The sequence below is a fragment of the Aspergillus flavus genome, chromosome 2 (assembly GCF_009017415.1).
Source record: "Aspergillus flavus chromosome 2, complete sequence".
Taxonomy (NCBI): domain Eukaryota; kingdom Fungi; phylum Ascomycota; class Eurotiomycetes; order Eurotiales; family Aspergillaceae; genus Aspergillus; species Aspergillus flavus.
This window is the reverse complement of record NC_092409.1, coordinates 3,188,707-3,215,678: the sequence shown is the minus strand read 5'-3', so window position 1 is coordinate 3,215,678 and position 26,972 is coordinate 3,188,707. Positions and strand designations below refer to the sequence as shown.

General features: G+C 49.1%; 11 protein-coding genes across 11 annotated transcripts; 4 read left to right on the top strand and 7 right to left on the bottom strand.

The window, feature by feature from the left end:
- Positions 1–396: 396 nt before the first annotated feature.
- F9C07_2277561 (uncharacterized protein) lies at positions 397–4,326 on the top strand (the record flags this gene model as incomplete). The annotated part of the gene is made up of 4 exons (XM_041289758.2): positions 397–1,280; positions 1,348–1,978; positions 2,040–3,686; positions 3,751–4,326. The coding sequence occupies exons 2-4, from the start codon at positions 1,460–1,462 to the stop codon at positions 4,324–4,326; spliced, it is 2,742 nt and encodes a 913-aa protein (XP_041142855.1). The 5' UTR covers positions 397–1,280; positions 1,348–1,459.
- A 2,288-nt stretch (positions 4,327–6,614) lies between these two features.
- Positions 6,615–8,619, top strand: mpkB (kinase-like domain-containing protein). The gene is made up of 6 exons (XM_071511013.1): positions 6,615–6,821; positions 7,067–7,194; positions 7,241–7,436; positions 7,491–7,872; positions 7,925–8,272; positions 8,330–8,619. Exons 2-6 carry the CDS (start codon positions 7,085–7,087, stop codon positions 8,356–8,358), a joined length of 1,065 nt encoding a protein of 354 aa, XP_071363823.1. The 5' UTR covers positions 6,615–6,821; positions 7,067–7,084; the 3' UTR covers positions 8,359–8,619.
- Positions 8,620–8,715: 96 nt separating this feature from the next.
- Positions 8,716–9,745, bottom strand: F9C07_2793 (putative uroporphyrinogen-III synthase; the record flags this gene model as incomplete). The annotated part of the gene is made up of 2 exons (XM_041289772.1): positions 8,716–9,359; positions 9,460–9,745. The coding sequence occupies 2 exons, from the start codon at positions 9,743–9,745 to the stop codon at positions 8,716–8,718; spliced, it is 930 nt and encodes a 309-aa protein (XP_041142853.1).
- Positions 9,746–9,979: 234 nt separating this feature from the next.
- Positions 9,980–11,659, bottom strand: F9C07_2794 (putative NADH-ubiquinone oxidoreductase 39 kDa subunit). Its single transcript, XM_041284747.2, has 9 exons — positions 11,454–11,659; positions 11,382–11,395; positions 11,255–11,317; positions 11,111–11,205; positions 10,965–11,056; positions 10,773–10,914; positions 10,561–10,719; positions 10,175–10,510; positions 9,980–10,119 (listed from the first exon to the last, which is right to left on the bottom strand). The coding sequence occupies exons 1-9, from the start codon at positions 11,597–11,599 to the stop codon at positions 10,021–10,023; spliced, it is 1,146 nt and encodes a 381-aa protein (XP_041142852.1). The 5' UTR covers positions 11,600–11,659; the 3' UTR covers positions 9,980–10,020.
- Positions 11,660–12,171: 512 nt separating this feature from the next.
- F9C07_2277557 (putative 2-heptaprenyl-1,4-naphthoquinone methyltransferase) lies at positions 12,172–13,292 on the bottom strand. The gene is made up of 3 exons (XM_041289771.2): positions 13,101–13,292; positions 12,880–13,051; positions 12,172–12,804 (listed from the first exon to the last, which is right to left on the bottom strand). The coding sequence occupies exons 1-3, from the start codon at positions 13,136–13,138 to the stop codon at positions 12,283–12,285; spliced, it is 732 nt and encodes a 243-aa protein (XP_041142851.1). The 5' UTR covers positions 13,139–13,292; the 3' UTR covers positions 12,172–12,282.
- Positions 13,293–13,507: 215 nt separating this feature from the next.
- Positions 13,508–15,922, top strand: F9C07_2277556 (uncharacterized protein). Its single transcript, XM_041289756.2, has 3 exons — positions 13,508–14,067; positions 14,135–14,370; positions 14,428–15,922. The coding sequence occupies exons 1-3, from the start codon at positions 13,800–13,802 to the stop codon at positions 15,067–15,069; spliced, it is 1,146 nt and encodes a 381-aa protein (XP_041142850.1). The 5' UTR covers positions 13,508–13,799; the 3' UTR covers positions 15,070–15,922.
- Positions 15,342–15,899, top strand: F9C07_2225845 (uncharacterized protein; the record flags this gene model as incomplete). Its single annotated transcript, XM_041284756.1, has 1 exon — positions 15,342–15,899. One exon carries the CDS (start codon positions 15,342–15,344, stop codon positions 15,897–15,899), a length of 558 nt encoding a protein of 185 aa, XP_041142849.1.
- A 23-nt stretch (positions 15,923–15,945) lies between the features above and the next one.
- On the bottom strand, positions 15,946–18,383 carry F9C07_2277555 (putative GPI transamidase component). Its single transcript, XM_041289770.2, has 5 exons — positions 18,274–18,383; positions 17,825–18,119; positions 17,522–17,760; positions 16,578–17,467; positions 15,946–16,525 (listed from the first exon to the last, which is right to left on the bottom strand). The coding sequence occupies exons 1-5, from the start codon at positions 18,284–18,286 to the stop codon at positions 16,061–16,063; spliced, it is 1,902 nt and encodes a 633-aa protein (XP_041142848.2). The 5' UTR covers positions 18,287–18,383; the 3' UTR covers positions 15,946–16,060.
- Positions 18,384–20,142, bottom strand: F9C07_2277554 (putative rhomboid family protein). The gene is made up of 6 exons (XM_041289769.2): positions 19,469–20,142; positions 19,277–19,414; positions 19,132–19,213; positions 19,012–19,077; positions 18,834–18,955; positions 18,384–18,777 (listed from the first exon to the last, which is right to left on the bottom strand). The coding sequence occupies exons 1-6, from the start codon at positions 19,659–19,661 to the stop codon at positions 18,566–18,568; spliced, it is 813 nt and encodes a 270-aa protein (XP_041142847.1). The 5' UTR covers positions 19,662–20,142; the 3' UTR covers positions 18,384–18,565.
- Positions 20,143–21,651, bottom strand: F9C07_2277553 (dienelactone hydrolase). Its single transcript, XM_041289768.2, has 4 exons — positions 21,595–21,651; positions 21,442–21,539; positions 20,932–21,375; positions 20,143–20,862 (listed from the first exon to the last, which is right to left on the bottom strand). The coding sequence occupies exons 2-4, from the start codon at positions 21,527–21,529 to the stop codon at positions 20,660–20,662; spliced, it is 735 nt and encodes a 244-aa protein (XP_041142846.1). The 5' UTR covers positions 21,530–21,539; positions 21,595–21,651; the 3' UTR covers positions 20,143–20,659.
- Positions 21,652–24,878, bottom strand: F9C07_2277552 (uncharacterized protein). Its single transcript, XM_041289767.2, has 4 exons — positions 24,271–24,878; positions 23,560–24,206; positions 22,797–23,498; positions 21,652–22,745 (listed from the first exon to the last, which is right to left on the bottom strand). The coding sequence occupies exons 1-4, from the start codon at positions 24,530–24,532 to the stop codon at positions 22,566–22,568; spliced, it is 1,791 nt and encodes a 596-aa protein (XP_041142845.1). The 5' UTR covers positions 24,533–24,878; the 3' UTR covers positions 21,652–22,565.
- Between the last annotated feature and the right edge of the window lie 2,094 nt (positions 24,879–26,972).

Here is a 26,972-nt window from a genome sequence, read left to right as displayed (position 1 = left end):
GAGAAAGAAGTCTCTTCCAATCCGAGTACCTGTTTGTCGTATCGAAAATGGCCGTCTGCCGTCTTTTTGCACCGTTAGGAAAGTTTCTGTCGCACTATACCTGCTGCATAGGAGGCAGATGCATGCAATCTAAACAAGAGTGAAATACACGATGAACAACTCCACCTTGTGCGTCAGGGAGCTGTCTCGCAATCTGAACTTAACGAAAATACAAAGCAAGCCCTTTTTGCATTGGCGCAGTTATGCCAGAAAACAAACAGGAGAAATCAAATATATTAAACCAATGAAACAAACAGAAAAGCAAAACAGAAAAAACTACAACAACCGATCAATGGCGTGAGCTGATGTTAGAGACAGAAGAGGCTCTGGTGAGCGACAAGGATACTTGGCTTGGTTTTGGTGCGATTGGCAGTGGTCAACGCTGTTGGCACGGCAACCTCTTTCAAAACCTCCCCCAGACATTCCACGTCACGTTATGGGGCTTCGTTTGGAGTGATTATGATAAAAAGAGCACTCAATCCTACTTTGTTATTCGTGTACTAGAATTTTATAAGAATATATTTGAGTAGTTGCTCATCCTTGTATTGGCTTGGTATCAAGCATTCCGTAGATACGATTTGCTCCTATGTTAGGCTTATAATTGGTGTTTGCAAGCACTATATATATCGGTTGTTTATGCTTGTGCCGATTCGAGATAGATCAGATTTCATGGCAAGAATATAAAGAGAGATAACCAAGTAATGGCGAATAAGAACCAAGAGCCCATTTTTATGCAACACGAGTGAATGGCTAGTATTCATCAATATTATCCACTGTAGCCTGACTGTTGTCATTTACCCCCCTTCAAGTATGAGATCATAACTCGAAGAACAACACCGAGCGAAGTTCTCCGAGCTGCTTGCTGTTATTCTCGCTAGTCGAGTAGTTTAAGTCTATCTTGATGATATACTTCATGGGAACAGTAATTTAGCTGCTCCATAATTTACCTCCGAGTCCCACCATAGAATGTGTTCTTCGTAATGGAGAGGTGTATACTATTAACCAACCTCAGGCAGTGAAGTCGGTTAGCATGCGGGGCTCTGATTGGCCGATCGGGGAGCAAGCCGCCGCAAAGGCCACCGTACACCACCATCGCCAGTTCAACGCCGTTGTCGTTCCGCTCCCACAGCTACCCCAACCTTCTCAAGGACACGTCGACTGAACCCGAGTGCAGTGTATCCGTGTGCCCTTGTCGTTCTCTCAATTTATATGGTTGGACCGTTAACGAATTTTGGCTGTTAGTACGCAGATTGCCCTGGATCATTCGTCCCCTCCTGTTTGAGACCAGTGTGTTGACCGCCAACATAGTGAGCCTGTGACGATTGCGCGACATTAACATATACTCCGGTTACCCCCTACACGAGTCCACGGAGATAATAATCCATCAGTTATCCACTACGAAATATCGAAATAGCCATTCATGGCCGCACCACAAGGGGGTTATCCTCCCCAGGAAGGGTATGGTCAACCTGCCGGATATGAGTCTCCTTCACAGCAAGCTGCGGGGCTAGCTCCTGCTCCGGCTCAACATGGAGGTAGAAAGAAACGAGCATATGCCGGTGAAGCCTTCGAGCTTGGATCCGGTGCCAATGCTGGCCTAGGAGGTCAACTACCGGCTGGTGGTACCTACGGAGGATACCCAGCTCAGCCACAAGCCGCAGGATATCAGCAACCCGTGTACGGGGCGGATCCTACTCAGATGCAAGCAGCTGCTCAAGGATATGCTGCCCCTGCAGCGCCCGCAGTCGCTCAGATGACCCAACAGTTCGGTGCGATGGGGGTGACCGACCCGCATCTGATGCCACCGCAGCCCGTTCCCCAGGCCGCCCAGGCCCCGCGACCTGTTCTCAACCATCTTTACCCGACAGACCTCCTTACACAACCATTCAATGTTGCGGAACTTGACTATCCTCCACCTCCAATTGTTTTACCTCAAGGAGTATGTACCGGAATTGGAGAAGTGTTAGTATCGGTGCTGCTAGTTACTGACTCTCTCTTAGACCAGTGTTTATCCCTCCCCTACTGCCAACTGCCCCCCTAAATATGTCCGGTCAACGCTCAACGCTGTTCCCACCACTCACTCTCTCCTCAAGAAATCCAAGCTGCCTTTCGCTCTTGTCATCCAGCCATATGGAGCGCTCCATGATTCGGAAGACCAGGTCCCAGTGATCCCAGATCAAGTTATCTCTCGTTGTCGCCGTTGCCGATCCTACATTAATCCCTTCGTGACATTCCTTGATCATGGGCACCGCTGGCGTTGCAACATGTGCAATCTGACAAATGACGTACCCCAGGCCTTTGATTGGGACACAACGCTGCAACGACCGGCGGATAGGGCATTGCGACCTGACCTCAACCATGCGGTTGTTGAGTTCGTTGCACCGCAAGAGTACATGGTGCGCCCCCCGCAGCCACTCGTCTACCTCTTCTTGATCGACGTTAGTTATGCATCTGTCACCAACGGTCTCTTGGCTACGAGTGCTCGGTGCATCAAAGAAAGTCTCGAACGTATCCCTAATGCGGACCGCCGGACGCGACTGGGTTTCATAGCGGTCGACTCCAGCCTCCACTACTTCAGCATCCCGCGCGATGGCTCAGAAAACTCGGATCCAAGGATGCTCGTTGTCAGCGATTTGGACGAGCCATTCCTCCCTATCCCTGGTGACTTGCTAGTAACTCTGAGCGAATGCCGTGAAAACATTGAAACGTTCCTGGATAAATTGCAGGAAATGTTCCAGAACACCCAAAACAATGGCTGTGCTATGGGATCGGCACTGCGTGCTGGTTACAAGTTGATCGCCCCTGTTGGAGGCAAGATGACCGTTCTTAGCTCCTCTCTTCCCAACATTGGACATGGCGCCCTGACTATGCGAGAGGACAAGAAGGTTCTGGGCACCAGCAAGGAGAGCGGTCTTCTGCAGACCGCAAACAGCTTCTACAAGAGCTTTGCTGTGGAGTGTTCGAAGGCCCAGGTCTCTGTAGATATGTTCCTCTTCTCTTCTCAGTACCAGGATGTGGCGTCTCTCAGCAACCTGCCTAGATATACTGGCGGTCAGACGTACTTCTATCCTGGATGGAACGCTGCACGGGGAGAGGATGCGATCAAGTTCGCACGGGAGTTCTCGGAATACCTCTCGTCTGAAATCGGCCTGGAGGCCGTCCTCCGTGTCCGTGCTACGACCGGTCTGCGCATGAGCACATTTTACGGTAACTTTTTCAATCGCAGTTCCGACCTCTGCGCGTTCCCTGCTTTCCCCCGCGACCAGGCCTACGTTGTTGAAGTCGCCATTGACGAGACGGTTACAAAACCTGTTGTTTGTATGCAGACCGCTGTACTTCATACTACATGCAATGGTGAGAGGAGAATTCGCGTCTTGACTCTGGCTCTTCCCACCACCCAGAGCCTTGCAGATGTCTACGCATCGGCGGACCAGCAGGCGATCGCTACTTACTTCAGCCACAAGGCTGTTGAACGGGCTCTCGGAAGTGGCCTGGAACCCGCCCGTGAAGCCCTGCAGGCCAAGGCCGTGGAGCTTCTGGCCACCTACCGAAAGGAGCTTGCTGGTGGAAGTGTGAGCGGCGGAGGCCTGCAGTTCCCTGCTAACCTGAGAGGGCTTCCTGTTCTTTTCCTCGCACTGATCAAGAATGTAGGAATCTTTATCTATCCCCACCATCCCCTTAGCCTTGGCACTGACTAACATGATGATGTAGCTTGGCCTTCGGAAATCTGCACAAATTCCGACTGATATGCGCTCCGCGGCGCTCTGCTTGCTCTCAACGCTCCCCCTCCCTCTTCTCATCCAATATATCTACCCGAAGATGTACTCTCTACACGACATGCCGGATAATGCTGGCCTGCCAGATGAGCAGACGGGCGAGATTGTTCTTCCTCCACCGGTGAACTTGTCTTCTGAGCGGGTCGTCCCATACGGTCTCTACCTCATTGACGACGGTCAGACACAGTTTCTCTGGGTGGGACGTGATGCTGTGCCACAACTTATTGTTGATGTCTTTGGCCTGCCAGACAAGTCGCAACTTCGTGTGGGCAAGCAAAACCTTCCTGACCTGGATAATGACATGAACCAGCGCGTGCGGGCAGTCATTGAGAAGAGCCGGGATCACCGGTCGAAGGGCTGCGGCAGTATTGTGGTGCCACATCTGTACGTGGTTAAGGAGGATGGAGAACCCGGTCTCCGACTGTGGGCACAGACAATGCTCGTGGAGGACCGAGCCGACCAGGGCGTCAGTCTTGTGCAATGGATGGGCAACTTACAGGAAAAGGTTTGACCCCGTTTCCTAGGCTCTCGTTCTTTCATTTTTCTCCTGTACCTGTCACCAAAACCTATGACCTGCCAAGTCATTAGGCTGACGAGGATGAACACGCCTACAGGTTGTGCAGTAATGGTAGCTTTCACAAGTTTTGGTAAATTATATGCAAGAGATATCAATATATTCCTCATTTGCCTGGATTCTCTGTACTACTAGCTTTTTTCATTTTCACTTCGGGTTATAGCTAGCGAGATATTTTAGTATTCTCCGTATGTCACTGCATAGACCGTTATCTTCTGTAGTATGTGTTACACACTCTTCGTCTTTTCTTGACAGAAAAAAAAAAAGAATTCAAATAAATGATTAATATTATATCCAAAAAAAAAAAAAAAAAAAAAAAAAAAAAAAAAAAAAAAAAAAAAAAAAAAAACCCTGCCTGCCACTGGAACCATTCCAACTAAAGCATATCTTCATACAATGCCCAGAATTCTATCTCATGGGAAAAAGCGTGCATGAGCCCCGGGCGTCTGTCAGGCCGATCATGCACAGTAGACTTTAGATCACAGCTTAGCATGTCAGCTCAGTCGACAAGGCTGTGTGCCGCAGAGCGAATCAGAGGCGAGAATGGGGAGGGCGCTGGCGACATGACGAGGGGGCATGCCAAGATATTCGGGAGATTAGACAACAAAAGGAGAGACAGAGGTGCAGTGGACTTGTGACGACTGTGATGATGAGCAGTAGCGCGAGGTGAAAGGTTGCCAAACGGCACTGCCCCCTCTCCACTAGACCAACACTTGAGACGTGGACTAAACTCCATTAGGAGGCAATTGGCGCTGGTGGCGGGTTACTTGGTGGTGGATGGCATTGAAACACTGGCCGGGATGTAGTAAGTTTTTGGGAGGGGAGACCCATCCAGAGGGAAATTGACCGTCGTTTGGGACGATGATCCATATGGCTGCTCAACAAACCCTGTCTTGGTTTTTATGATACCATAATTAGAGGCAAATTAACCTAAGAGGCAGTAGGTAGATACCGGACCCTGAGATTGCCTATGCTAATGGGGAAGTAGAATATAGGGCGTGGCGGGTCCAGTGATTAGGTATCATCCAGGTATCAAACAAGTCCTTTAGTTGATACAACTGGTATAGAGGTACCTGACTCCATTATGGGTTCTAGAGTTAGACTCCCTCTCAAATACGTGGCTGTGACGGGGTTTGTAACTTTATGGATGATTTTAGTCACTAAGTCCAACCAGTGTTGACTAGTAGCAACTAGTTGACCCCGTAGTTCAATGTCTTGTCTTTGTACCAGAGACATATTGGATTTAATGGATGTATTAGGTACCTAGAAAGTACAATACCCTATAGTATAGGTCTAGGTTATGGATCACATACTAAATACGTACATTATCCGCCGCCCCTCCCCATGATCCATCATTTACCCCCTCCAAAAAGTAGAAGAGGTTCTCCATCCTTTTTTTCGATTCGTATTTCTATTTTCCGGAATTTTTGTCGAGCCAAACAGCACTTAACTTGGTTGCTCCCCCCCAGCGGAACCAACCTTGTTGTGTGCGTGTCTTTCCTTCACCTACCTCTCCTTTTAGACCATTTCCCCCCGTATATCATCCCATATCGAGTAAAGGATTGATCCACGGTTCCATCCGATCTAGAAGATCCAAGGAATCGAACACTCTGGTTCTGGATCCTCTCCGTTGCGTCCCCTTTCCAGGATTTGGTTCTCAGCCTCGTTGTGTACGATCATCAAGAACTGACTGGTACGAATCTCTCTGTTTTCTCTTGGTCGTCGTCGTCTTCCCCTCCATTCTGCCCCACCCCACTTTTCGCTGATCCGCTCCCCGTTATTAACTTCCTACTACTGCTGCGACTATTGCGTTACTGTGATCACTGCTTGCTTCTCCTGTTCTTCCACGGTGCTGCATCTGTCAGAACACCGACTCCTAACACGTTCTACCCATTATCCAGCTCCAATCTCATTGCCGAGGTTGAAGCATCTTAGACTGATTGCTGAGGCCACGCAGGAGAGAAAGGACAAACAGTTCAGGAAGTAAAAATAGAACACAGCCTGAAACATCAAAGTCCGAGACTAAAGGACAAAGACTATTTCCGAGTCATGTACGGATGCTTCCCCGGTGGTGACGGTTGATTTGACACCTCCGATGTGATCGGCTGTGGATTCGCTCGATGTTTGAAAGTTACTAACATGTGCACTTTTAGTACACCGGATCATTCGCTTTAAGCGCCGTTCGCTATCTCTGTTAGTCCAAAGTTTTCAAATCTCGCATTCGGGGCCGTTTCAGTCATTGTCATATCTGTACCGAAATTCCTACAATCCTCGACGAATCGTTTGACAGCAGACACAACGCCATACCTACCCCGCATTCAACCAGAACGAATCCCGGAAACTGTTTCTCTATCAGAATCTCCAGGGCGTACGAACTTGCTTAAAGCGTTCCAAAAGTATTTATAAAAGGGGAGCGTATCGTTTGAACGAATGTAAGCGCATTCTCAATAAATACCGCCGGGGTTATTGTGAACCCGCCATGTTTACTGCTATGTTGTCCGCCGATGATCTATCGGATAGTTTGTGACACAACTACACAATGCCTTGCCTTGTTGCTGGGAGTCGCGGTCAAGATGACTGCCTCACTCACGGTAGTCAATGCGGAAGTGAAGCGCAGTGCATTTAGCAACCAACCACAACAGCCACAAGTCGTGTACATTCCGCTAATACGGTCTAGTTCGGACAGTCCACGAATATGGTGCAGCAACTTCCTCCCCAGGGAGGTTCACGAAAGATCTCCTTCAACGTTTCCGACCAATATGAAATTCAAGATGTCATTGGTGAAGGTGCCTACGGTGTGGTGTGGTAAGTGCCGGCGCAAGCAGAGGTGGGTGTTATGCTGACGGCCCAGCTCTGCCATCCACAAACCATCTGGTCAAAAAGTCGCCATCAAGAAGATCACTCCTTTCGACCACTCGATGTTCTGCTTGCGAACTTTGCGTGAGATGAAGCTGCTTCGCTATTTTAACCATGAAAACATCATCTCTATCCTGGATATCCAAAGACCACGCAACTATGAGAGCTTCAACGAGGTTTATCTAATCCAGGTACTTACACGCCGAATATTAGATGAAAATCATGAGACACTAATCAATCCGTAGGAGCTGATGGAGACTGACATGCACCGGGTCATTCGTACCCAAGATCTTTCGGATGATCACTGTCAATATTTTATTTACCAGACTCTACGTGCCCTCAAAGCTATGCACTCGGCCAATGTTCTTCATCGTGATCTGAAACCTTCGAACCTGCTCCTCAACGCAAATTGCGATCTGAAAGTTTGCGATTTTGGCTTGGCCCGCTCGGCCGCCTCCACAGATGATAACTCAGGGTTCATGACAGAATATGTGGCGACCAGATGGTACCGTGCGCCGGAGATTATGTTGACATTCAAGGAGTACACCAAAGCGATTGATGTGTGGAGTGTTGGTTGTATTCTCGCCGAGATGCTGAGCGGAAAACCCTTATTCCCCGGAAAGGACTGTACGTCGTTCCTTATCATATGTTGGAGACAGTCAGCTAACATATCTTCAAGATCATCACCAATTGACTCTTATTTTGGACGTTCTTGGTACACCGACAATGGAGGACTACTATGGAATCAAATCCCGACGGGCTCGGGAATACATTCGGTCTCTCCCTTTCAAAAAGAAGATCCCCTTCAAGGCGCTCTTCCCGAAGGCCAACGATTTGGCCCTGGACCTCCTGGAGAGGCTCTTGGCATTCAACCCCGCTAAGCGTATTACTGTGGAAGAAGCTTTGCGTCATCCATACCTGGAGCCGTATCATGACCCCGAAGATGAGCCCACGGCACCTCCCATCCCGGAAGGGTTCTTCGACTTTGACAAGAATAAGGATGCCCTTAGCAAGGAGCAGTTAAAGAGTGAGTTAACCTCAATTATACAAACATGCTTTGTTGTTCCTATGCTAATATTCGCAGTTCTAATCTACGAGGAGATCATGCGGTGAGCTTGCATTGGACAGCTTGTCCATCGGGAAAGACTGAATACAGGTCGGGATAAATAGGATGGGATGACCGAACCCATGCACTTAATATCTAGTTGCATAGACGACAAGCCAGGGTAACAATCGCACATCGACTATGATATTGGCTGAGTCTCATGATTGGCCCTTTTGACACGGTTTCAGGCGTCTGGTGCTTTCACTTATTTAACAGATAAGCCGGTCTTACGCTTGTCAATCTTGAGCTGGAAATACATTATGCCTAGGTTCTCAGCCAGCGTAAGATTGTGATCATCAATCATAACAACGGGTATATACAACAATACTGGTATAGATACAAACTCGACCACAGGCAAAATAGACCTATTGCCCTGCCCTATTCTTCCTCCGATTCTCCATGAATTCCACAATACCCATACCTACTCCCTCCTGACTCGGTTTCTCAGCACAAACATCTGCCTCAAACCCATACTTATTCTTCAAATGATCCCTCGTCGTAGGCCCAATCGTGGCAACAAACACCCTCCTCTCCCCATCCCCAAGCCCCTTCAACACCCGCACCATAGCATCACACCCCGTCGGCGAAAACACAACCACCCAAACCGCCCTCTCCACCCCACCCCCCAAAAACTCCTCCGAAGCACGAACCGCCTCCCCAAAACTCTTCTCAAACCCCTCCATAACACCCGTCTCGTAGACTACCAACTCATCAACCCCAATCCGCTGCTCCGGCGGCAGCGACCCCGCCATCAACGTCTTGGGGATGATATCCCTCCGCTGCTCCCCAACAAGGAACAAGAGAGGCGGCTTCGGGCCATCTTGCGAGTCATACAACGGGTTATAATGAGAGAGGATGAAATGCGCTAGATTCTCGCCGTTTCCAGTCTCCGAGCCGAGGATTGTTGCATGGGGGAGGTGGTCGTCTCGAATGGAGGTTAGGGATCGGGATGTAGCGGGGCCGACGGTGTAGAGGATTAGGGATTGGGAGGAGGTTTGTTTAGTTGATTCTGTTGTTTGTTGGTAATTAGCTACTGCATTTGCATACGGACATGGTAATTTGTAAAACGATATGCCCGATTGGAAGGAAGAGGGGTGGGGTATACTCACCACCAATATCGTTGAGGATCGTCGCGAATCCCTCTACGGCCCGCTGGCTTGTGAATATCAGGCCGCCGTATTTGCGGCCCGGGCCGGGGTTCAGGGCTCCTGACTGGAAGAGCTGTTTTACGGTGGTTAGGTTCGGGGTGTGGAAGTTGTGTTCGAGGACTGGGATGAAGGTGGGGTTGTAGCTGTGTGCGGAGAAGTATTCTTCGTAGCTGTCTGTCGGGGAGGATTTGGTTTTGAGGAGGAGGATGGGGGTCGAGGAGGTGTTGAAGGTGAATTGAGGTGGCATTTTGTCTTTTTGTTTGTTATTTCGTTGATTGTGTTTCTTTTTGGAGGGTGTTGATGTTTGGTGGTGGGTTTGGGAGAGAAGTGCGGAGGTGGATTTAACAGTGGAGTGGGGTGATTAGTTTAGAATTATTTACGTATGGACGAACTTTTGTATGACTTTTAGATAATAACCTCGGTAGTAGCTCTGTCGAGTCCGATTACTGTCACATACAAACTCATTTGGCACAAAAGAAAAAGAAATGGATGTCTAGCTTATGTACAGTAAAGAAACACAGACTACTGGTCGTCCAAGACGTGCAGATACTTCTTCTCCTCCTGTCTCTCCCGCTCCGTGGCCGGAGGCAGATCGTAGTACGAAGCGCTACGGTAACCCAACTATGCAACTATTAGTACACGGTAGGAACCATCGAGGCTGCTGTAGAGTGCTTACCAGGTAGTGGAAAGTAAGGGTGGCCAGATCAACAGGTTCAATGCCCAAGTCCTTGAAGGTCTTAGCATTGGGGTCGATCACCTGGTCAATGAACTCCCGCTCAACCTCGTCAGGCGAGATAATGGGCCACCAGAGCAGCTTGTTTAGGTAGTGGGCCACAGGCTTCAAGATCGGCTTGGGAACGTTGATGTGACGGCGGTGCTTGACGATTTCACGGTCAACCAGCTCGGCAATCTCGGCAGTAGAGTATTCCTTGGGACCGTAAAGCTCGAAAGTCTGACCAGCAGTGGAGTCATCGTGAAGCATACGCTCCAGAGCATTGCCAACATCGGGGGCCTATTTGAATCAGCATCGTATCCAATGCAGACGGATCAGACGTAGCTCACGTGAACGGGCCAGTAGCGCTCCTGCATGTGGTTGGAGGTAAGGAGGTTGGTAACCTTAGCAAGCTTGTGGAGCAGGTTATCCTCGAAACCGAACATGGGAGCAGGGCGGACAATGGTGGTCTCGGGGTAAATGGAACGGGCAACTTCCTCTCCCCAGGCCTATATAGGTCAGCTTAGCAGAATGCTGACATGTTATGGTTTGAAAAACGGACCTTAGTGGCGAAGAACTCGGAAGGAGAGTCCCTGCTGGCGTTGTAGGAAGAGACGTGGATGTATCGGTCAACATCATACTTGGCGACAGCCTCAACGATGCGCTCTGTACCGTCGACGTGTACGTCGGTATAGGAAAAGTTCCTGCATGTTATTAGTAGCTGTTCGAGCCATCCTGTTGATTTGTCACTAACTTAGTAGGATACTGGCGACCGACAAGGTTGTAAACAATATCGGAATGACGGACACTCTCCTCGATCGACTGGGTGTTGCGCAGGTCATATTCCTACCACAGATTAGTCGAAATGGCCGCCGTTAAAGATTGGTGCGGGTACTGTACCAGGAAGTTGACCCTTCCGAGATCACCAGTGACCTTCAGATGTCTCTTGGTCATCTCCTCACGGTAGGGAACAACGACCGTGCATCCCTGCGAAGCTGGACGCCGTCAGCTTCCATACTTGCTGCGAACCAGCCGTTGACCTACCGAGCCTGTTGACAATGTAACGACCGAGGAAACCAGTAGCACCGAAGACAGTGGCGGTGTGACCTAGAGCACAATTCCAATTAGAACTTCTGAGGGCAATGCGACGATCGGAAAACGGGCCAAGTACCTCCAAGAGACGACCTGTAAGAGCGTCAATTAGCCACCATACACCTGCACAGCTTCAACGCAATGGACTTACCGTCCACCCTGGACCTTCAGGATCGGCTTTCCGGTTCTAGTGATCGCGACATCTTGGAGATTCCGGCGCTGAACTTGTTGGACCTTGGGGGCGGGGGCAAATGCCCTCGAGCCCAAGGCGGAATTGACGGCCCGGCACTTCTGCATGGTCTCTCTTCAGCTCTGAATTAAGATGAGACCACCGAATTGCGTCCGGATCGGTGTTTCGTGGGGCAAGAAAAAGCGAATGGGGAGAGCAACGCTCAGCAGGCGATCTCGTGCTTGATGCTGAACTTGTCGATTGTCGTGCTGGAGAACGCAAACTGCCGGCACGGGACCTATGCACTAGTCCCGATTCGGACAGCACCTGGACCTACCTGGCACATTACCACTTCACTTTCAACGCTTTTGTTTGCCATTTACACATTGCATTTGGTGTCAATGGTATTGCCGACGTAAAAGCATGCTGTCTCGCTTTGAAACTGGCAAACAATCTTTCTGTTCTCATCTCCAGAAGGCGTGTAACTACAAACCTGCCTCGATTGTGTCTGACTATTCCTGAAATATGATTGGATGCTGTTGCCCGGGCCATCACTACTACAGCACATCATCCAACGTCCACAACTTTACACTCTTTTCATAGCTGTCCCAGATCTTTTTATGCACTGAGAACCAAAGATTTTGCTAAAAATATACACAGCTGACTTTACCTGACTGAGTATACAGTCTGCAGCCACAATCGATCAAATGCACAAGTCTATTATTATATGTATAGCTCAGAGTCTAACATACAGTAGTCGTGTCTCGTTACCATGCATAGTCAGATTGCATATCCCCCCAAAGATTAGAGTTTACTGGCGCTGGCCCCGGGCGATGAAGATAGTCTTGGAGATTGCCTTTCCATCTCTCTCGAACACCAGCGGCTCTTCAATGACTTGATAGTCAAACCCTCCTCCAAGCCCTGCAGTTTCATACAGCTTGCGCATATCCTCCAAGGTAAAACCATGAGTCTTGATTGTGTGCGTGGTTTCATGGTCGGGGTTGTGCATTTCATGGGCATTGTGGTCATGCTTGCCATGTGGAAGTACGTCGATTATCAGACATACACCACCCTTCTTCAGTCGTTCCCCGAGACGCTTCATGGCCAGGTCCGGCTTTTCGAAATGATGAAGGGCCATGCTCACAAATGCAACATCGAAATCGGAATACTCTGGCCTTGAGAATTCCTCTGGCATTGGTTCGGCCAGAAGGTCACCTTTAAAGCCAATCATTTTGTCTTCAAAACCGGCCTCACGAGCGCTAGCATTGTACTCGTCAACCATGCCGTCCGCGACGTCTATGCCAACGACTTTGGTGGCGAATGGCGCCAATGCCTTCGGAATACGTTAGCATGTCTTACACGACTACGGTCTGTAAACGACACAGACCAGCGGAGACAATAGACTGACCGTAGATACAACGCCAGGGCCACATGCATATTCCAACACCTTGATCTCTTTGCCTTGCCCGGCTTCGGTGTCAGTCCAAACGTCACTACCCCAAAGGCGCTTTTCCTGAGTCAGGCGGTAGATCAACTTTGTGCCCTTTTCGAACCGGGTTTTGTAAGTCTTGGCCAAGTTGCTATGTATTGTGAGCCACGATTCTCATATATAAGGAAAGAAGACCTTACCCCCAGACCTCTTTGTTCTTTTCGGTAAACTCGGACATGGCTATTGAGTTGTATCTTAATGGTTGTTCTCTAGATAAGTGGTATGCTGAAGTTGTCTTGGGTGCTGATCAATATAATTCGATGAGTTGAGAGATGGTGATTGAAGAACAGAATAAAATGAACAGAGGGAAACACGCCGTATTTATGTTGAGCAATGGCACTCCAGAAGGAAGCTCTGACAAGGTTCATGGCCTCTTGTTGGTCTCTCTATGGCCCTTTCGGAGACATATCGGATACTTCTATACCGCTAAGTCACGGCTAGCCACAGGAGTAAGCTACGCTGGAGCCTGGAAGAGTTCTATGAATAGTTCAACCAATGAATTCAAGTCGTTGTTCATTATGAGTTAAAGCACGTATGTCTGGAATCGTATACTGTGAAAAAGTGACAATTGGACGAATCTGGACCTCTATCACATAGGACTAGTACTATCCTTCGATGTCATGTGCTCGGGCGGTGCAAAGACACCGCCTTGAGTGAGCTTCGCTCCACTTCTCCATCCACTCATCCATCGTCATCAGCTGCTGCTACCTTATTCTTTGCCTTGTAGCCTTTCTTCTCGCACCTGCCTACCTTAACTGACAGCGCCAAGCTCTGGTACTTGCTAGTAATTCACCATCTGATTTACACGACTCCGTTTCACAGCCCCTGCTCTCCCCGCGATGGAGAACCAGAAGATCTCCGACTTTCTGGCGGACCAGCTGCAGCAAGCTCCCGAACAATGCCAGGCCTACTTCCTCACCTTCGAAGACTACTGGGAGCGGAAATTATGGCACCAGCTTACCGACTCCTTGATTGAATTCTTTCGCCTTCCAGAGAGTGCTCCTCAACGGTTACCGATATTCAAGGCCTTCGTGCTCAGCTTCGCCGACAAGATCAACCAGCTGAAGTTCGTCTCGTTGGGGTTGATGGCATCGACAGAATGTGCAGGTATGCCCTGAATTCGTTTCGCCTTATCTCCCAGATTAGATAGCGGTACTAAATCATTACCTACCAGATGACAAAGAACGCCTCTCTTTCCTCACATCCCTCGCCGACAAAGTGAACAAGCCCGACACACAAGAAGCTTACATCTATGCCCTTGCGGACGTCGCCAATGTCAAGCAGCGGCTCAACGACTTGGATGGAGCACAGAAAGATCTGGGAACGTGTCAGAAGGTCCTGGATAACTTCGACTCGGTCGAGACCGTCGTTCACGCCTCCTTCTATAAAGTCAACGCTGACTATTACCATGTATGTGTCACATATAAGCCGAATTTATCATCAACTAGACTAACAGAGCACGCCTAGAAAAAACAAGAATTTGCCTCTTTCTATAAGAACGCCCTCCTCTACCTCGCCTGCATCAACTTAGAGGATATTAGCGAATCTGAGCGCGTCTCTCGCGCATACAATCTCAGTGTCGCCGCTCTCGTCTCCGACTCTATCTACAACTTTGGTGAACTACTCTTGCATCCAATTCTGGACTCCCTCACCGAGACCCCCCACAGCTGGCTCCGCGACCTCCTCTTCGCCTTCAACCGCGGCGACCTCACTGCCTATGACGTCCTGGCCGGTAACATCTCTAAGAACCAACTCCTAGAACAACATCGTTTCTTCCTCTACCAGAAGATCTCCCTCTCGGCCCTCACGGAGATGGTCTTCCGCAGACCCCCGCATGACCGGAACCTGACTTTCGAAGCCATCTCTTCCGAGACGAAGGTGAAGCCCGAGGAGATCGAACATTTGATCATGAAGGCTTTGTCTTTGGGTCTGCTGAAGGGCGCCATCGACCAGGTGGCTGGAGTCGCGCAGATCAACTGGGTGCAGCCGAAGGTTCTGGATATGACCCAGATTGAAGGTATGCGGAATAGACTGAAGGACTGGGACGCAGGCGTCAACCAACTGGGTCACTGGATCGAGGGTGTTGGCAAGGATGTGTGGGCTGCATGAGCTATGTTTGATTGTCGTTTTTCCTCATCAAATGCTTGACGTAAAAGGGTACTACAAGAGTAGCACTTGGGGTTATATGTACGAATGAATATTAGACTTGACACCCATAATTGAAACATATGAAATCATGCAGAATTTTCACCTCCGACTTTCTCACCTCCACACAATCTCAATCCTCAATCATACATCCACCATCCAACCATCTACACTCCCATCCCCAAAACAAAACGAACCCACAACAACCCAAAGCAAAGCAAAAAACCAAAAAAACAATGGACGAAGACCCAGAAACCACCCTCCAAAACCTCACCACCCAACTAACCACAACCCCCCAAGCCTTCCCAACCTGCTGCCTCTCCCTCTCCACCCCCCTCCTTTCAACCCTAACAACCCTCCTCCCCAAAAAACCAAACTACACCCTCTCAATCGGCAGCGGCAGCGGCCTCCTCGAAGCCCTCCTAACCCACACCACCCCCACCCTCCAAATCGAAGGCGTCGAAGTAAACCCCACCGTGAACCGCTACATCGCCGAACAAGACATGCACGTTGTCTCGGGCACCTGGGATCTCCTATCTTCGCGCGTCCCCGGCGCGAAGGCGTGGATGTTTGTCTATCCGCGGGAGCCGAGGTTGGTGGAGCGGTATATTGAGGGTTTTGGGGAGACGGGGATGGTGGAGGTTATTTTGTGGTTGGGGCCGAGGGCGGATTGGGGGGATTATGTGGGGTGTTTTGAGGGGAGGGGGTTTGGGGTTGAGAGGGTTGTTGGTGTTGAGGGGGGGTTGGAGGGGTTTGAGATGTTGGGGGTTGTTAGGAGGGTTGGTTCTTTTTAGGGGGATTGTGTTTGGTGTAGGGGGGGGGGGGGGGGGGGGGGGGGGGGGGTTTGGTTTGGAATTTCTGTGGGATGGTGGTTGATATGGAGGTTTAATTTACAGTGTTTGTTTCTTGTCTGGTTCATATAGAGTCGAACTATGGTATATCAATTGGAGCTTCTTCAGAACAGGGCGCATCCGATCATCCACGCTGGCCACCAGACACACCATACAACTACCTGTGTCCACATTCCCCAGACGTCCCATCCGAACGCAGCTTGTGTTAGAATAGTCTCCACTGATACCCCGGTATACCAGCAGCCCCCGAGGAGGACGACAGGGGGCGAAAGAAGATTCAGGAGCACGAGTCCGATAAAGGCGAGTGCGTACCGGATAGGTGCACTGGTGGAAGGACTGACGCGGTTGACGAAGCTGAGGGGAGTGCAGAGCAAGCCGATCATGAATGAGAGCGAGAAGTTCAGGGTAGCCAGAGTGGAAAGGAAGAGACCAAGGAGGAGGAGGGAGAAGGATTTCATAAGGAGGTATTGCCGGGGCTTGGGAGTGAATCCTTGGGTAAGTAAGACTGCAAGGAGTAGCGGAAGGACGAAGTCGACTACGATGAAGGTGTAGGTAGCGGTTGTGAAGTACTATTATTTGTCAGAGAATATAGGATGGTGATGATGGGAAGATGTGACTGACCTTGTAGGAAAGATTGTTGAAGATGAACAGAGGAACCAGGCCCAATAGATGAAGGCCGACAACAAAGCTGAGTGGGAGTGCCAGCTGTCGTTCGATGATGCTGTTGGCGTCACTCTTTTGTTCCACATTTGTCGCCTCCGTTTTGCTCTTGTCCTGGGAGCTTGCTGCTTGTTCCTTTTTCTCATCCTGGGAAGCACCTGTTTGGACTGAAGGCTGAGGCTTAGAGCCCATGTAGTAACCAGTCCGTAGCCACAGGGCAATAGCCATGATTGTAAAGTTGCCAGCGATCAGCATCGCGCTGGGCAGATACGTGCCGATACTGACAAACCGGTTGGTCTGCATAAGCAGATAGAAGAAGAAACTCTGGTGCAAATGTTCCAGGAGGTTGTTCAAGCTGCGACAGAGACTCTCCACGGTGCGGCCCAAGGCCATTTCATCCTGCCAGCCATCTCCTTTCGTTTGCAGTGTGATAGCATCAATATGGTACGGCATGAAGCTACTGTGCGCTCCAGTGGCGTACCCGAAACCCTGCTTAGCCATGCCTCTCAAGATAGTTTGCAGACGCGCTTCGTAGCTATCATTGTGGTCCCACATCTCCTGCAAATTGGCGCCGATACCCATTTGACCACCGGCAATTGACACGGCCGTATTGATCAAATCCAGATTCGGCAATTGGCCATTGACACCGTCGTAGACAATATGTAGCGATTCAAACCGATGATCAAAGGGATATTCCACCACCAGACCTCCCTGCAATGCACCACTCTTCAACGGCAGCGGCTGGACAGATGGCGGCTGCATGTCATGGTATGCGTCAATCCACGCTTGCGTCCCCGATTTGCTGTCAGGCGTGATCAGGAATATGATATCTTTCGACCATAGAGACCATCCTGGAAACAATCAGCTATGACCCTTGCTACAAGTGTCAAGAAAAAGCAACCCACGTTTGAAGTATCTTGCCAGCGTCAGCGCAAGGGTAACGCCATTCAGATTCAGTTCCCCATCAGCTGTCTTCCAAGCCGTAACCAGCACAATTGCCTCCGTCGCATCGCCCCGCGGCGCCTGAATGATGGCATAAACGTTCTGTCCCTGATGCGTGATCCCCGCGGAAGTGTATTCGTATTTCTGCGTCGCGACTTTCAAGCCGGAAGCTCTGAGAACCGACTGTATCTTATCCGAGATCCTAGTAGAGAGCTCAAATTAGCACAGGGTGTAGGTACACATCACAAGCAGGACCTAAAACATACTCCGGCGTCAATTCAATATCATTCCTTTCCGGTCCCTCCCCTGGAGCTCCATTGGGTAAAAGACCCTCTAGCTCCTTCCTGTATCCGCGAAAGATGTTCTGCTCACTGCCGGAGAAATAGGCATGGACTTGGCCGGGAAGAAGCGCGTTTTCGGAGATGTACGTTTGACGGGAGTAGTCATTGAGGGGGAGGAGGAGAAGCCAGACGACTCCAGCGAGGACGCATAGAAACGAGAGGATGTGCGGTAAATGCACGAAAAGGAAATGGGGATTATTCCGCAATTTGCGGATTGCGGCTGTCATTGGTCTTCAATCAGCTTGGTTTACTCTGAGTTGTCCTTTGCGATAGTAGAATCTGGGGTAAGTCGGATAGAGGAAGGAGGATGATGGTGGAAGTGGAGCCTAGCTGATGTAGCTTAACTGGCACACTGCAAGCATGCAGCAACTTACATTTTAAAGCCATCGAATCAAGACATTCGGGGAGTTGGTCGCATTAGTCGTATCCGCGGAGTCTCGAAAGCATTGGGAGTCCACTCCGCAGCACCTTAATTTATTTACGTCGGCCGCTAAAGACCATCTGCACAACTCACTCCACGTCATGCCAAAAAACAACGCTAATGCATTTTATGAGCCAAAAAACTTCCTCCCCCACAAGACTACTATAACACATGATTACTATAATACTTAAATATGCACAAGAAGTGTAAGATAGAAGCCCGATAAGTGTTAACAGCCAATGGTCTCAGGGACCCAGACGCTGCGATGATCCCAAATAGCTCATAGGAGTCCCTCTCTCGCCCACAGTATTCGTTGTGGGGAGCACACCATATCGGCCATACGTCTTTTGGTCGACAGAGACATAGTGTGGTAGCCGACCCAACAGGTTCAGTTTTCCTTCAATCCATCTTAGGACCTTCTCGGGAGGGACGAACACCTTGAGGTACCCAAGGCCGACTAGTGTAAAAGGGTTAGTATAATAACTAACGTAAGACTAAGAAAGCGATACTCACACAAATAGCCGATGAGAATAGCGCACAAATGGCCAAGGAAGCTCGTATTAGACATAAGGATCGAAACAACTATGCACGCAAACAAGGGCGATGTCCAAGTAGGGATCTTGTAATTCCCGAGACTAGGTTTATATTAGCAAATCGTGACACGCGTGGGCTTTGACATCTTGGGAAATACCTGAAGTACGGGTGAGACTTGAAGGTCTTGATAGCTTCGGTACCCAATAGGAGGAATACCCAAACGCTTGAAGCTCTATTAGACTTGTCTAGCCGGAAGGCCGAAGGATATAACACTCACCTTGCGCCAAGTACGGCGGTATTTCTATGCAAAAGGAATTTCTCGACCAGAAGGTAGAGGCCTGCAGGGAATGTAGAAAGAGCTACATTAACAGTCAGTGTTAGTAAACCTGGTCCCAATTTCTAGCAATCAGAGTATGACTTACGCCCCAAAAACAATGCAACAGCAGTCAACGTGCCATGCTCGGCTTCAAACCGCTCGACCAATGGCGTAAGTGCTACCAAGTTCAGAAAGGCATGGAAGAAGCCATTGTGAATGAATGGATAGGTGTTGAGGCGATACACTATGATAGCGTCAGAACGATGCATGGCCATAATCCTCCGTCAAGGGTACATACTGCTGCCGAAACCAATCTCATCCGGCGCCAAAGCACCCCATTGCACCACACTCCATACTGTTTGTAACTCAAGAAGCCAAAAGACGATAATTGCCAGCACCACAAGCCGTGTAAAGAGAGGCAAACGAAGAAGATACGACCGTACCCTCGCAGGGTTAAAGGGAAGCGGCGGTAACGCGGCGGGAGTAGCCATATTGATTTCGCAAGAACGGTTTAACCAAATAGATGTAGTGCCTCGTGAGTAAAGCAATTGGCCGTTCCCGGAATGCGCGCAAAATATAAGCAACAAGCGTCAGAGGCGATTCACCGAAATTCGAGGTCGGAGGAGGCCAGAATCGCAGACGGAACGCTGCTGTCGGGGACAACGGGAAGTTCTAAATGTAAAAGTGCGATGCAAGTTCGTAAATCTCGCCAAGTGCGGGCGTATAGAGTAATTAGGAATCGGGGGTGTTTTGCAACGATGCCACCAAAGGGGCAAACACGGATTGCAGACGCTAGAGTACACACGACAACGAGATTGAAGATCTAACAAGCCCCAGTCGAAAAACAGGTGCGAGCGAGGAAACAAGATCTATTCGGCAAGAAAGCTAGAAAATTCAATGACAAGGACAAAGAGCGAGCAACGAAACCGCGCAGCTTCATGCGCTCCCTTCTCTCGACAATCTCACTTATTCCACCTGTTCTTCCGACGGTTCTTTTGTCGGCGCGGATCCCCCCAGGATCACGTGCTTGGGCAACGCTGATCAACGTGGTGCCTAAGGCGTATATTTACTACTCTGTACATAGCATTTGTAGATCTTAACTCTTACCATTATGCAGAATTTGCGAGTATTTAGCGCGCTGTACGTCTATCTCACACAACCTTTCTGGAAGCCAAGTTTAGAAAATGAACAACAGCCTTATCGATACGCTACTAAGAATAGAACCATCCACCCATAGCTATGATTTTAGTGAAGAACTGAAAAGCATGGACGGTGGATCCCCCTGGCTTGTGAATCTCAGTACTGATGATCCACCCTACTTTGCAAGTGCTTGTGAACTATTCGATTGGCGGAGTTTATAAAACACCCATGGCAGAGCTAGTTACTTCGAGACATGCTCTATTTCAAAGTATATCATTCCTCACATCAATTCATTAGCATGAAGTCGACATATACAAAAAGCTAGTAGTTATCAATCTATGCTTTTAGTTCACAGGTACTGCCTGAACCAGTTGATGGCCTGGCAGAAAGCCTGTTCCTTGGCGAACTTGAAGTGCTTATTGCTCAGGTCCGCGCGGACAGCGAAACCGTGGGAAACACCGCTGAACAGGTTGATCTGCCAGTGCTGGCCAGTCTTCTTCAGAGTCTCCTCAGACTCGTGGCGGAGCTGGGTAGTGAAGATCTGATCGATTTCTATTATTGAGAAGTACGTCAGTACCGAAGAGCTATACGTATCAACAATCCTACAGGGCTTTAACTTACCGGAGGCAGCAATGGACAGAGGACCGGTGATAGCGCCGAGCTCCTCGTGGGTGACGAAGGAAGGGTGGGCGTTGAAACCAACGTCGATCTTGCCCTCCTTCATGTGGCGGCAGACATACTTGGCACCGAAGCAGTATCCAACACCGGCGACACGCTTAGCGCCCAATTCCTCGCGGACGTACTTAACAGTAGACTCGACGACGGGGTCGACGTGGCTAGGCTGGTGGTTGGGGAGCCAGGCGGGGAGGTCGGCTTTTCCAGATTCCATGTCGCTGAGCTTGATGGCGTCTCCCTGGAAAAGATCGGGAATGACACAAGTGTATCCATTGGCGGCGAACTCGTCAGCGAGGAGCTGGGCGTTGACATAGATACCGAAGATATCGCTCAGGAAGACAACGACCTTCTCGGTGCTCTTATCCTGGGGGTAGACAATGTAGGTGTCGACTGTGAGATGTTGATTAGGCCCTGCGCTTTCATGATTTTAGAATGTATGGCTGCAGGATAACTTACCGCCGTTGACGTTCTTGATCTCACCAACTGGGTTACCTTCATGCTTGAAGCCAGTGGCGCAGCAAGGTCCAGGTGGGTTAGAAGCCATTTTGAAATTTCTGGAATGGGTGAATCAGATAATGGTTGACTAGAAGTTTTGGAAGAGTTTCTTACTATGCTGGCGAAATATATAAACATTGCGAAATCACAAGCTCCGAGGGAACACTGCGGCCCCTCTTTAAATAATACCCATTTTGCAGTTCCCCTCCACTCCCCCACTTTCTCATCGGCATTATTAATACGGTATATACATAAGTTACATTCTCCCAGTCAATACTTCAATGCCAGTATGTAAAACGTCAGCTGGAGGCCAAGAAGTAATTCGTACCAATGTTATTGAGCTATGATTTAGAAATCCACCCAGATCCCGAGCGGATTGAAAGCATGTACTCTGCATATTCCGACCCTGCCAAGGTACTGTCATCACCGCAACCACCCATAGAAATCTGCCGACCGCCAGGCAAATAAAGCGGGAACCAACGCCGAATGTCTGGCTAGGCTTTAGGCGCTCGGCGTTTACTTCTTAACTCCGACCCACGGCGGTCAGAATGTCTGGCTGCTGCGTGAGATTGGATGCAAGCATAGCAATACCGGTAGGCGAAGAAACTACTAGTACACAGTACAAGCATGTATTGTGATTTACAGAGTCAAGATTCACCCCACGTGCATATATAAGTAACTCATGATTCTCAGCCAATTAAGACCATTATAGACAATGCAATGTATATTAAATTCAAACCAGTCATTAGCCTCCACCACATTAACAATCAGGGATATCATTCATTAGCATAGGGGCACGTCAAAAATCATAGAACAAAGCTGTGGTATCAGTGGTATATGCCCGCCACTCGTAAGCTTGAGCTCTGACACCAGGCCAAAAACAAATAATTTAGGGGGTATATCGCTGCGATAATAAAGACAAGGATGTTCGATGTCTCTTATGCCTTTTCCCATTTCTCCTTTTTCTCAATTCTTTGGTTTTCAATAGGGCGATGAGAAACCCATCCAGGTAGAGAGTCTTAACCATGTCCCGTGTGAAGGACACGCACCTCTACCTAAAGCGACACGGCGAGGCGTGCTCCAACTCAAGCTGGGAACTGGAAAGGAGGGAGCTGAGGGCGAGTTTCTTTCTTGGTGGCCCAGGCCTTGATGGCAATAGCCAAAATCTCACAGGCCATTATGAAAGCGGTCACTCCCATAGCGACAGTGAAAATAAACATCGCATCGAGCTCGTAAAACTCCATGGCATCAACCACATTTCGGGTCTGAGAACAGTTAGCATGACTCAATGCTTTCATCAGTCAGGTAACACCTACACTCAACATGAAAATCAAGCCACCGGAGATCAAGCAGAAAGCGGCAACAATCTCAGTGGGAGGACGAGAAGGCAGATACGAGGTTGGTGGCTTGAGATACGTGATGACATAAGTCATACATCTAGCAAACGAGAAGCCAACCAACAGGTTACCCCACTGCTTGTGCACCATAGTGGAAACCATGCTGGATTGGTGGTGGGATCCCATCATGCTACCCAAAAGAAGAATCACCAGGGCAGGCATTGGATTGAGAGAAACGCCTTGAGTGTCAGGAAGCTGCCAAGCCGTGTCGGATGGGCCATGTCTGCGAAGATTCGAGGGGTATTGCACGACAGTGCTGTTCAACCAGCTCTTAACGCGCTTAGATTCGAAAAGCATACCACACAAACCCCCACCAAAGAACATAATGGAGATGGACACATGCTCGAGATCTGTCGCAGACCATTTGCCGCCCCAACTGGTGAGGTGCTCGAGGAACATGTTGCTGGCACCGTAGAGGAAGATCACAAAAGATTCGGTAAATTCACCGGTAGGGATCTTGGCCTTCCACTTGCCAACAATATCGCTCGAGGGCTTCACATTCCAAGCCCATCCGAGATCTGCCCAGCAGCCCATGAATCGTCCCAGGGTCAGCAAACCATACCAAAAGAAGATGCCTCCCTTGATAAAATGTGCGAGACCGTTGAAGATCTCTCTACCCCTCTGCAGCATCATTCATTCGTTAGCAATGTCCACATAGCAAGTGACGCGCAAAACTCCTTACCATGATACCGCCATAAGTTACGGCACCGGTAGCGATGGCGATGAAACCGAAAGGCAAGATGATTCTGTCAATTACCAAATAGAAAATGGTAAGTATCCGAAGGGCGCGACTAGAGACCATACGGGGCACACGGCTCGCGAGGAAGCGGTTCACAAAGGTGCTGTGCAGCCAACCACGGCTCTGAGCGGGTTGCTCTGGGTATTGGGCCTCGGGCTTGACGAATGTATCATATTCCTCCGAGGGGGATGCGCAAGTTGACGAACTAGGACGACTGTGGAGGGAAGCCGAGTTGACCTCTGTATCCTGGCCGCTGTCTCTGGACCAACGGTACTCATGATGAATTCCGGTCGGATGCGTCGGGGTTTCGGCCATCTCGTCGGTAGACACGGGAAGGAATGCAGCACGCTCGTACGAAGTCGCATCGGACTCGCCTCTGCCAGCATAGGCAAATATGAGCGACATAGTAACTTGCGCGCTAATCACCCATGTCGCGATCCACCCGATCTTGTGATGAGCATTGTTCTCGTATAGATCAGGGGTTTGGCTGTTGTAAATGATCCCTAGAAGCAAGCCCAAAGCGTTGAAAACCAGGAAAAGAAATTGCGACGGGAGTGCAAATCGAGAACGCGCAACGCTAAACATAACAGCTATGGATCTATCAGTCGTGGCTGAAGATAAACGAAAAATATAAAACAAGACTGGAATTCTTACCAACGGGGAGGATGAAGCACCAGGCAAGAACCATAAGGCCTATGTGAGCGATTATTGTGCTTGAATGCTTTCCGTAGGCAAAATAGCTCATAGGTGAGTCGTCGCTTGCAGCAGCATGCGATTCGGGCTGCTTCTGAGTGCTATTCATGCCCATGCCCATGTCCATATTCATCGCATGGTCATCCCCATGCGGGATAGCACTGGCGAGGGAGGCGAATAGAGAGGCAGCCGCGATCGCGGCGTGAGAAGCTTTCTGCCACATGTGTGCGAAATTTGTAGTATTAGATTATAAAGCGAACACAAAGGCGAGGACAGCTGAGTGCGAATCTTGTCGCAAAGCGGATGGCCCGGGAACCCCGATCGCGGTACCTAGAGCTCCGGAATTTTTGTTTGATAGGTAAAGAGCTGTATAGGCACTGGGCGCGACCAGTAATAGGTACTATGTATGGTTCACTTTTATGGCGGGTGGTGCGCCAGCTTGTGAAGGCGCAATCACACACTAGAGGGGAGTATAGGGCTGAACTATGGAGGGTGACTGGAAGAGGTGGAACAGCAGGGAGAATGCAGGAGGATTATATGGAATCCAACAGACCACATAGAAGCGGGTACCACAGAACCGTGCCAATCTTATTAATTCTTATTCATGATTTATTTAGTATTGCCTGTCTTGCTGGAGCTCTCGCGGTTCTTTCGGAGCGGCGGGGATAAGAGGCCGACAGGGCCGTGGAAACAAGAAAGTCACTGATTGATTGAAGCTCCCCAAAGCTCCGTGTGCCGAAAGTGGAGTCTTGGGAACACGCTTCACGCTAGGCGCCGAGCTAACAAGGACATGGATGTCCGATGTTCTCATTTTTTTTTTGTGGTGTCAAAGCTTGTAATCATAATCCTCCCGGTGTTTGGTGATACTGTTATAATCTTGTTGATACACTCCGTTCCGGTTGATTTTCTCCCTAGATGAGACGGTATATACCGTCATTCCCTAGGATCTGAATCCATCGTCATCATGACTTGCCTCTCAGTGGTATGGAACCGTTGGTGTCATAGTAGACAAAGTAGGTTAGGTTGACAGCAATCAAAGTCTGGATCTCTAATAAAATAAAATAAATAAAAGAAAAGGAAAGGAAAGGAAAAGGAATTACGGATGTAAATTACAGAAGTATACAAAACTAGAAGATCATCCAAACTTACGGAGTAGTATTTTGTAGGCCCTTCACGGAAATCAGATGCGCTAATGGACAACTCCCAAAAAGTACATGTTAGACCGGCCAAGGATTAAGGGTGTTGATGCGACGTAATAATTGGGAGTGGGAAGGAGGAAAAAAAAATTCCCTTGGCATGGCTCTCTCGGATGCTCGGAGCTACCGGCTTCTTCCCACTGTGCCGTGAAAGAGAGGAAAAAATATGACCTCATCCCAAGGTACCGGCTGGTTAGCGCCTGGCCTAGAGCCCGTAGTCTATGGGTTAGGCACTACTTCTCGGGTGTCTATCTAGACAACCATGCTAACCATAGTCTTACACATTATTACAATTTATAAGAGACAATCTCTCAACAAAGAACCAAAAAAGTAACAAATGATCTCGATAACATATGTGCAACCAAGCTCGTACAAAGTAGTGAAAGCCCTATAATTACTGAGTCGAAATGTCGTTATTGTCAGTAGCAATAACGTTGAAACGATCTTAGCTTCGGACCAGTCACCTGACAAAGAATGTTGTGAGTCGTGACCTTGTCCCCACGGCTTTTTCTTTGTTTTCATATTTATATTTATGTTGGTTATATTCTGTATTGTATTGCTTTTATTTCTATTTTTCATTTTCCTCTCTCATGTTAGGCAGCTGGAATGTCGTATAAACCAGTTGATCTCGGCAGGACAAGGCTGAGTACATACCACGAGCGGCCTGCTTTGCCAGCGTAACGCTTGTTTGTTAATCTCTGTGGCCCCCAAGGAGGTGCGGTGAGGCAGTGAAAACAGGAATACAGTAACATTCCTATCCTAGATTCCATCAGTTACCGCCGTTGCCTTCTAAAGATCAAACAACGTGCACGATAACATAAGCGCGACCATCCACCTTTCCTGCATACAGGGATTTGTGGGGGTGCCCTAAGGATGGGGAAGTGCATACTACTAGGGAAAGACATATCACTACTCCGGAGTAGGTATATTTACCCTTACTTACCCCTCGTATACCTTTCTCTCGCACAACAGCACAGATGACCATGCATTTTCCAAATTTATGCAATCTCATATCTTTACCAAGCTTAATGGCTGAACTCTCTTTGTACACGACGATCAGCCCACAACCAGTCAAATTGCTTGACTAGGTATCCAAAGCGAAACTGGGGCCGAGACTTGTATACCCCTCTTCTGCATGAAGATCAATCAACATACCATTATCACAACATGCCCCTCGCGTATTCCTACATAAGAAGGCGTCACTTCACACAATCGGCGACTTAGCCGGAGCATACGTGCTATTGGACCAGCTGAGAGGCACATCATGTTGCTTATTGGAGGACTATACATACCTAGTTGTGTCAAAGCCTTATGGGCTGATCTGTTTATGAAGGTGTAGTATGACGCTCTAATGCAGGCAGCGTCGCACTAACCCACCGCCGTTCTCATTTTCTATAACGGGCACCGTACAGAAACTCCATTGTTGTTAAGTTGGTTATTAATGAGGGGCTGAGAGCTCTTGGTAAT